We start from the raw sequence: 10,189 nt of genomic DNA on the forward strand, positions 1-10,189 counted from the left end.
TTCTTTCTCAACCCAACCACAGATAAGTTAAAACTTTACATTCATTTATGTTGCAACTTATCGTTTTTGGTGGTGTCATTTTCTTTTTCTCTCTTGTAACAACCCTGTGCTTAAGCTCTGGTTAGCTTTAAGCACAAACACCACTTGGTTATGGTTAGGAAAATATCATGGTTTGGCTCAAAATACATGTTTTGTAATGGCTGGCAATGTCCCGAGGTCTCCTTAAAAACACCTGGTTTTGTCGTCACAAAAGAAGGTTGAAAATTATTAAGACTACTCCTTAAGAATATCAAGTGGTGTCACGCTTACAAATGTTAAAATGCCGTGGTCCCTCGTCTAAAATTTCAGTATTTTGACACTTACAAATGCCAAAACCAGTGGCGGACTGAGTATGTTTGAGGGGCAGGGGCGTAAAAAATAAAAAGGGCACCAGCCGTATGTGGTGGGGCTCTGTTCGTTCCCTACTGGGATCCCCAGTAGCTTCCACAAGACAAGAAAAGACAAGACAAGCAAATGCAGAACAAGCCAAACACAGAAATAATGTTTGAAAACGAAAGAAAAGATAAGAAAACAAATGAAATAACGCTACACAAAAAGCACAAAATTGTCACCAGCACATATTCAGTCACAAAAACTCAAATATACTCACACATACTCACAGTGCTGCAGCTCTCACCTCTAATTTGGGCTGTTGTGACAACTTTGTGGTTGTTCTGAACTCTTGAACCACAGCTCAAGCAAATCCAGTGACCCTGAAATGCATCCCTACTGCTTCATGTGGAATAAAATGGGTCATGGAAACAGGCAGAATTGTGAGGGAAAACAGCAGGGTGAGGTATTGATGATAATTTTGTTGCAAAATTAGCACAGCATAGTGCTCTATTAATCTACTACAGCTCTACAGATGTTCCCAAATTAAGGCATGATGATTTACACAAGTCTCCAATATAAATAACCACATTATTTATTTTGTTTGAACTGTCGTTATTTAGGAATTGACGTCTTGCACGGTGCCGTCAGAAGCCTCTCATTTGCAGCAGGAAGCCATCTGCTGCTGAACATGTATCCCTCTGATAAAAACAGACAGGTCTCTGAGAGGCATGACTGCATTTATTTACCCAGCCTCAGAGACCCCGCTCAGGGACTGCATATGATAGTCAGACTCACAGACAGAAAAGAAAACAACTCGAGCCCACTCACTAGCCTTAACACATAAAGACTTATGAGGGCCTGTTTGCATTTCAGAGCCACCCAGGTGCCTTTTGTGAAGCTGTAGTGTACTTGATGCCGAGTTGAAGAGGTGTCACATTTGGAGGTACTTAAGCATGCACTGTTTTGTTGTCTGTTCAAAGCCATGTACTTCAAACAAGCATGGCTTATTAAGTAGAGCTAAAGTTGCCAGGACACCTGTAGATTATTGTGGAAGTGATACGTCAAAAATCTCTTTTGTGTGCCACAAATAATTTCAAAGATGCTTGTGAGTTGTGCTGCTCTTACATCTCATGGGTTTTGAACACATACGGAGCCAACAAACATGCAAAACATTCACACATCTTAACCCAGAAATGCAGAGCAAATTTGTGACATTTTGATTATCTATTATGCGCTTCTTTGCCTTGATGTGCAAAGCAGAGCGTCTGTTGGTTCAGACTGGTCTGTGTGTGTTTCATGTACAGCATGAGAGTGAGATTAAATATAAATGGACTGCCACATTTTGCCCAGGTTTGTCATACTTACACTTTCTGACTGATGTTTGTTTCAAACTGCGATATGCCAAGCACGTTTCTCGAACGCTGCGTCTGTAAATGTTGCAATCTACCTGAAATGCGACTGTGAGGAGGCTGGAAATCAAGCAGTTTAAATATAACCTACTTTTCCCAAAAGGCTCAACAGGTGTCGAGTGTAAGAGGCAGAACAGGAGAAAGCACCTGACGACTGTATCAGCGTTCCCTATTGGCGAGATCAGAAAAAGCCATATCCCAGCGAGGTTCTGAACATGAGATCAATGGAGCATATTTAAAAGACATTAGAGAGCAGTCCTCCTGTCATATCTCTGTGATAAAGTACAGGAATCTAGCCTTCCAGCATACAGTACCGTGTCTGTATGAAAGCGATTCTCCAGTGTCTTTCCTTCCATGTTTAATCTCCATGTGGAGATGAAGGATCGTGGAAGGCGAGCGGTGCCTACGTACTAAACTGGACTCTAGGTCATCCTATCGGTCCCTCCAGACTGGCCCGGGAGATGTCAAGGGTTGAGGGCAGAGGAGAACGGATAGCTGCTGGCCCCGGAGCCCCTCATTCACTCTCTAACTTGCTCACATTAAAGAGAGCTCTAATCACTGCGGGGACTTGGCCAATGATGTGCTTATCAAACAGCATATTTCAAAAAGGCATCTTAAAAGGCCCGAGGGCGAAGAGGCAATAAGAGCACATTTGTATGTGGATGAAAGGGAAAAGTGTAGACAGACCTTGCATCAGAATACAGAGGGGGGGAGATCATTAGCATCTGCAGCAAAATATGCACTGCCAGAGAGGGGCGAGAGAGGTAGAGACAGAGCGGGAGAGAGAGGGAGAGAGGTGGCAGTGGGATTGGGTTGGAGGGTGGTTAGGGAGGGAGAAAGAGACGTTCTTTTCGCCATTCGTCCTTTTTTGTTTTACGCAGTTCCCAAAAAGAATAGGAGAACAAATACATTTTTGAACAAAGGCAGGGCTCTTGAAGTGAAAGCCCGTTGGGGGCGTGAGGTGGCTCCGTTGTGGGTTACAACAGAGTGAAGCCACGACGCAACTGCACTCTTGCGCTCCTCTCACACCTCCCTAAACAGATCGGGCCCAGCACGTGAGCTTTGATTTGCGAGGAAGAGCCTTAAATCAGAGCAAGAGGATAATATGGGCTACACAATCTCCTCATACTCTGAGGGATATCGGCTGTCTGTCTCTCCAGCATTTCAGTTATGGACTGTGACAAGACTGGTTGAAATACTGTCTCTCCACATGAGAAAGGGCTGGGAGAAGCACAGTCTGTGGTTTTCACATTGAGTTAAAGAGTTTCCTAAAAGCATGGTTGTATGAGAAAGTTGTGATGCAAAAGCTGCTGAATGGCTCTTGATTTGGAGCCAGAGACCAAAATAATGCTGTAAACAATGACAGGAAATGACAGATTTCAGGATTTTAAGCCACACAAGGAGGCTTGAGATTTGCCCCAAAAAGCTGGAGCAGCGAACATCTTTGTTTAAAAATCAAGATGATTTAAGTCAGCATAGAGATCAACAACAGTGCTGATTTGTGTTTGCGTGACTCGATGTCGTCTATCCTCTTATCTGTGTGTATTTCATTTATTTATTCAATTGTAGCAGTGTTGCAGATTTCATACAAGAAAATGGACCATTGTTGCGTTCTGTTGCTATTTTTTGCTGCCTTTTGCTGTATCATTTGGGAGTGTTTACACATAATCAAGCAGACTTACACACACACGTGAACTGTGTCAGCAGATGCGAGGGTGGTGTCCAGGTGGATGTGTTTCATGGGGATACTGAGCTTTAACCAAGGAAACGCAGGGCAGAACAACGGCTGCTAACACAGCAAATTTCACACAATTACACACTTACACATCACGGCAGCAGCATGCAGACACACAGCAGGAAACAGCTACATTATTCAGAGACTATACACAGCCACTGTGTGTATCACACACAAATGCCTGCATACATGCGCGCACACACAAACCGATACAAACACACACAACTCAACAGACCCAATTTAGAAAGTCAATTTGGGATCAGGAGACCAATTATCTTAATTATTTTCCCTTTTCCCTCCATCACTCTCTTCTACTTGTTTTCCTGCTTTCTATTTTAGCTGTGTTTGCATTTGTGAGTATTTTGGTTAGTGCATTTCACAACACAAAATTACTCCAAAGCTCAGAGAAAAAAAACTTAGGAGGCTTCATGTCTACACAGGCTAAAAAAACCAAGCTGTTTTATTTTCATACTCAAACATGTAGCAAGAATCCCTTCGCCTCAAGAACAGTGGCAGATGAATAATGACGGTGCAACGAGGCTGTTATTATATTCTGCTTGAAAAACCAAAAGAAACAGCGGTTAAACCTTCAGGGCCAGTCTGTTCAGCTGCACCCGTGCAACAATTCGGTCTAACCTACACGGTTATTGCCCAATTGTGTGTTACAGCTCATTCAGTATGAGGTGACAGCATCTCGCCAACCACATTTTGCGGAAAGGAAGGTAATTATCATGTGATGGATTTCACCTGCACTCTGTGAAAATAAGCCCTGTGCATGTCTAAGCACAGTCAGTTTCAAAATATCGCTCTCCAAAAGAAAAAAAAAGGAAAGAAAAATCATTCCTCTAACAGCACACAGAAGGGGAAAGAAATGTTTTTTTGTAATTCTGCCTGAAGATCAAATTGCTGGAAGTCTGTGTGCTCAACAGTGAGGACCAGTGTGTATCACAAAATCTAAAATGAAATGGGAATTTAGATAAGCTTAATATCTTCAAGAGCACGTTGGATCTCGATAAGAATTCCTCATCTTCAGTGTTTATAGGCATGGGAGTCATGCGTTAGTGTTATCACTAATACAGGGTTCAATTGGAGAACAGCGATTGAAACGGAGAGTTTCTATAAGATCAAGCTGTGTAGATTTTTTCTCAAGTCAAAGGCTGGCGCTCTGTGATGTGAAGTCGTTGTACGTATCTGCTAATAATCTCCATACAATTAACATATAAGATGATGGAATATATTACGGTCATGTATGAAGGATGTACATGATGAAATGAAGGGTGGGATGTAATGTTATGGAGACGCCTCTATATGTGGAAACACAAAAGTCGGACAATAAAGAATGAAAACAAATATACATATATATTCATATTTTTATTTATATTTCATTTCTGGGAGGATATCTTGTACACCAAATATCCCATTGGCAGTTAAGCGCATTCAATGTGTTTAGAAGCCAGAAACAGTCACTTGTTTTAACAAACACAAATACAAAATAAAGATAACCACAAAATAATGAACTGCATGTATATAACATACAAAAGAATCCCATGCCTACTCAGTAGGTAACTTCAACATTCCAGCTCTTGAAGATGTGGATATTTACACTTAAGTTTTACAAAAATATACTTTATAATTTTTCTCCTTTTTTGCTTACATTCTAATGAAATGAAGCGGTGCCCTCATAGCTCGTCCCTTTTTCCTCCCTCTGAGTATGACTTACATTCTGTAACAAAAATATTCCCTCAACCCTTAAGGCGAGATGCAGTGCATCCTCTCTCGCGCACAGCCGAGTCACAACATCAGCAAGGCTTCACAAAAGGCACCAAATAACGGGAGTGTTTGTCTTGTTTTGATTTTTTTTTTTTTTACGTTTTCTTTTTTTATCTTCTCTCTGTTTTTCCATATAACCGATCGATATGTCACATGTGAGAAAGAGAGAAAGAGATCGTACCAGTGGATGATATTTACAAACAGAAACTAACATCACTCTTACTCATGCTTGAATACTTAAGTGCTTTTTTTCAAACAATGTCAAAACGTATCACAGCATCATCACTACATAATAGAGAAAGTATGTAGAAAATATGGCCCTGCTCACTTCAAATAATACAATGCAAATATGCAAATAATTTTTCACATCAATGGTACCAAAGAATGATAAAAACGAAACATGGCACATGTACAATATACATATATGGTAGCTTATGTATATCATTCAATGTCTTTTGTACTGTATGAGTGCCTGCAAGGGCGAACGTGTCTCAGCACCACAACTGCTGTAAATCTGTTTGTCTCTTGGTGTTTGTGTACCTAATAGTAGAGACCGTCAGTGCCGGTTTCCACTCTCTATCTGTTGAGTCCCATATGCATTTGAAGTGCTGCATTTGTTTTACAGAGTCAGAAAAAAAAATCCCTTTTCATCTTCTATTGTCTTTGCCCAGTCCTTGACATGTGTCTTTTTCTCTCTTTCAGGTAAATCTCAAGATTCACCTAACACTGCACAGGGAGCAGACAGAAAAGTGCTTTTTGGAGGGGAATACAAAGTCTTTTGATGCTGATTTCTTTCCCCTCAAAGAACCTTAAGGAAGGAGAGGTGCGGAGAGACTAAAAAAAGTTTTTCTCTGTCTTAGCAGATCTCGATTGTCCTTGGGGAGAGAGTGGTCTGCATGTCTGATAGCGGGGTGGGGATAGGGGAGCTGTAGATGTTAGAGGCGACTGAGGAGGGGAAGGAAGAGGCGACCTGGGACTGAAAGGTGCTGGACATGGACACCGATGGGTAGGTGGTGGCGATGGAAGGAGATGGGTAGGAAGTGTGGACGGGAGAGGAGTAGCAGGAGGTGACGGGAGAGGGGTAAGAAGACACTGGAGAGGGGTAGGAGGTGATAGGTGAAGGGTAGCTGGAGGCAGGTGAAGCAGCTGATACCGGAGCTGCTGTTACTGCCACTGCTCCTGCCTTCTCTGCTTTCTTGTCCTTCTGCCGTAGGTGGATCTTTGTGTGCCTCTTCCTCTCGTCACTGCGGGCAAACTTGCGTCCACAGATCTCGCAGGCGAAGGGCTTCTCACCAGTGTGAGTGCGGATGTGTGTTGTCAGGTGGTCGCTGCGGCTGAAGTTGCGCATGCAGATGCGGCACTGGAAGGGTTTCTGACCTGTGTGGATGCGGATATGACGTGTCAGCTCATCGGAGCGTGAGAAGCGTCGATCACAGGTCTCCACGGGGCAAGCATAGGGCCTCTCGTGAGGAGGTGTCTTGCTCGGCCGGGTGGGGTACTTGCGCATGCGGCTGGGCTTAATCAGCTGAGACTGGTAGACACCCTTTAAGTCCTGGGAACCAGTCTGGGTGGCAAAGGCCTTGATGGTGGACAGAGGAGTGAGGGAGGGCTGGCTTGACTGACTCTGGAAGGGCTTTTGGTCAGGGGGCACCAGGCTGATCTCTCCCTGCTGCTGAGGGAAGAGGTAGTCGGGAATCATGGGCACAGGGAAGCTCGTGCTGCAGGTCTTGCCATTGGGGTAGGCCGGAGGAGGGTACTGCACTGCTCCGGTCGAGCTTGAGAAAGTCTGGCCTTGGTCTGGGAAGATGTCAGAGTTGGGGCTGGAGTAGGTTGGGGCAGCTGAGTAGATGGGGTTGGGCTCGCTGTGGTGAATGGAGGAACTGAGGCTGGAGTTCTGAGATGAGGAGGTAGAAGAGGAAGTGGAGGAGGACGGGATGGATGAAGAGGAGGACGAGGTGGTCTGTGAGGCAGCGGAGGAAGAGCTGGAGCTGGGGGCAATATTGCCCATCAGACCCGTGAACAGGCCCAAGATGGGCTCCGCCCAGAGGCTGTTGCTGCAGGTGGTGGCGGGCTCCAGGGTGAAGCGGCCTGTGTAAGAGATGGGGGGCAGCCTCTGGGTGGGGTAGGTCTGCTCCGGCTTCTCACAGTTGAAGGGGATGTCAGGTAACGTATCTGCAGGGAGCACAGAGAAAGGGGAGACATTAATCAAACTGTCAATATCCAGAGGGAGGGAGAGGGGGAATCCTGCCAGAACGGTGGACAGTGTGTCACCCTGATCAGTCAGGTGCCAACGCAGAGAAACACCCCCCAAACTAAAGTCTTACCCCCCTAAACTCTAAAACTGCCTCTTCCACACCTCAACAGGAGCTGCTGTGCAAGCTTTATTTACTCGCATTTTCCTCTGCTCACACTCAGTCGATCGTTCTTTCATTCTTTCTGTCTTCCTGTCTTGCACACACACACAAATATACACACCAACACGCACATTCTTGAAGCCCATCACAGAGCCCGAGGCAATTGATTACCGAAACTGCAGTTCAGCTGGTTTTAGGAATGCAATTTGAATTGAGCTGTAGGAGTGTCTAGAGGCATGCGGTGACTGAGCAGTGTTTGAATCCTCCGAGAGTCGACATGGATTTACAGCTATCAATAAATTGGTATTACGTCAAATATTTTTAATATACCTAATTTTGTTCATTTGTAGAATTTTATTGCATTAATGTTTTGTGTCTGGGCAGCCACAATTCTTATTCACTTGTAGCCAACAATTCCAGTTTTTGAGTAAACAATTTATTACCAGAATCCATGATAAAACACATTTTCTTAATATGTCATCTGTAGTTATATGATCAATTCATGATGTAAATTAATAATTCAGTGCAGAACATAAATCATAATGAAAGTTATGCAGCTATTAATTTCTCTAAACTCTTTTCTTGGTTTAGTGCAGCTCAGCAGATAAGATTGAATGTTTAGCACAGAGAACCAAATGTAAAAAGAGGAAAATCTTCAGTTCTTACCTCCAGCAAGGTGGTCGTACTGCTCTCCTGGCTCCCCGGAGCCAAAGCCTGCACCTTCGGGTGCGGAGGCGGTGAGGAAGGGGGTCCCTGTAGAGCTGAGCATCATCACCTCCTCCAGCTTTGGGTAGTTATCCATGGGGGAGTGAGGGAAGCTCAGGGGCTCTGAGATCTGCAGGGCTGGGAGGATCATCTCGGTCTTGGCTGCAGCCATCCTCTGCTGGTGCTGGAGCTGCACGGCTGAGGCTGCGCTGGTAGCTGGTGAGGAGTGCAGGGAGGCTGAATGCACGCTGGCAGAGCGGTGCCTCGCAGGTGGAGGAAATCACTTAACCCAGCTCAGGGAGCGCTGCACACTTCTGCTGATGCCGAGGAAGATGCTGTTTTCTGCTCCGAGACTCTTGTTCTCCAGTTGTCTTGTTGTTTTCCTTTTTCTCTCAGAGATGAGTACAGATCCACTTGTCTTTTCAGAAAAAATCAAAAGTGTCCTTTATACTCATTCCCTAAGATTCATCAAAATTAATCAACAAATTAATCTTGATTTTTTTTTTAAATCTATGTATTAAATAACTTATCCAATTAGGTTCTGACCTTCTTGGATAGATGTTGTTTTGAATTGACTTTTTACTTTTGTTGTGATATTTCTCTGTAAGGGAGTTCTATGTGTTTGTCTATCTATCTCTGCTCTAACAGTTGCTCTTGTGGGCGCTCAGGGCTCTCTCTGAGCTGAGAGGTTTCCCTGCGTCTTTTATACCCTCTTGCCGTGACGTAGATGTCCATATTTGGAGCGGAGGAAGCCCATATTTAGGCACTGCAGTGGAGGACACATGACGCTGGCCTGGGGGGAAAGCAGAGAGGAGAGACTTTATATTAAGCTCTCGCAGTAAATTGCGAAGACAACGCCGCTCTTCCTCTTTCCCGAATCAATGTATCTTCATAGCAGAACAGCTCCGCGAGACAGCAGCATATTTCTTGCTCTCTCCCGGTCGCCCCATAGATTTGATTTGGATTTCCCATCTGTGCAGCAGGCTGCGCTGCTGCCGGAAAGCCCGGCTCCGCCGTACCTTATAAGGTCGTGACTACATAAGGACCTATTCCGGTGGGTTTCCATTTCCCTGTCCTTATTTGGAACTTCCTGAGGCAGCGCTGATCGCTGCTTGGCAGTGAATGAGAGGCTGGAGTGCAAATCATGTCCTGCGCTCACAATAACTAATGTCAGCAGCAGAATCCTGCTTCTCTGCTTTAAAGCACAGCTTCAGCGGAGCTGTTGGACTTTATGTGACAGACTGTGCAACAGGCGAACTGCTTTACGTGTGTTTTATTAATGTCAGAACAACAAAGACTGGAGGCTTGTGTGTTAAATAAATACTAAAACACGTTGTAAGCACAAATGCAACAATCCCGTGTTTTTATGAAAACTTACATTTTCAACTAAAACAAGCAAAAAATAATATATAACTATTCAAAAGTGATTTTTTTTTTTCTTTTAGGCTTAAACCTATTTTACATTTCAGTAATCGACATTGCCATCCATTTCCAGCCTGTAGCCTTATTGATTGTGAATAACTAAGCGGCATGTTAAATTGATTTTGACTTGTGATATAAATGAGGGTATTTCTGAAGCTATAGGATTAAAATATAAGACTGTGCAAACTCTGCTGGCTGGTCGCAAACTTCCTCTAAATTAACTTTCCATCTCTCTCGGCTGTGTCATTGATTAATGAGAACAGATAGCCGCGGATGCTGACGAGGTGCGGGGCGATCCGTCTAATTGAGGGGTGTCCCCGGCTCAATATTCGGGGAATCTCTCTGCCACTCAGCGGCCTAATGGGCCGCATTAACAACGCTGCGCACAGCTGCCAGGACGCCTGCGGGATACCGATGTTCCC

At 44.4% G+C, this 10,189-nt stretch overlaps 1 protein-coding gene across 1 annotated transcript; it reads right to left on the reverse strand.

Moving 5' to 3' along the window:
- Nucleotides 1–4,868: 4,868 nt before the first annotated feature.
- On the reverse strand, nt 4,869–9,023 carry egr1 (early growth response 1). The gene is made up of 2 exons (XM_073487589.1): nt 8,307–9,023; nt 4,869–7,458 (listed from the first exon to the last, which is right to left on the reverse strand). Exons 1-2 carry the CDS (start codon nt 8,515–8,517, stop codon nt 6,143–6,145), a joined length of 1,527 nt encoding a protein of 508 aa, XP_073343690.1. The 5' UTR covers nt 8,518–9,023; the 3' UTR covers nt 4,869–6,142.
- Nucleotides 9,024–10,189: the final 1,166 nt, after the last annotated feature.

The sequence above is a fragment of the Pagrus major genome, chromosome 18 (genome assembly GCF_040436345.1).
Source record: "Pagrus major chromosome 18, Pma_NU_1.0".
Lineage (NCBI taxonomy): Eukaryota > Metazoa > Chordata > Actinopteri > Spariformes > Sparidae > Pagrus > Pagrus major.

Bases quoted from the DNA above. Each gene is read 5' to 3' on its own strand.
- egr1 (XM_073487589.1), bottom strand. From the start codon at position 8,517: ATGGCTGCAGCCAAGACCGAGATGATCCTCCCAGCCCTGCAGATCTCA. The intron at 7,459-8,306 runs GTAAGAACTGAA...TGCTCCCTGCAG, and splicing joins GTACGACCACCTTGCTGGAG to ATACGTTACCTGACATCCCC.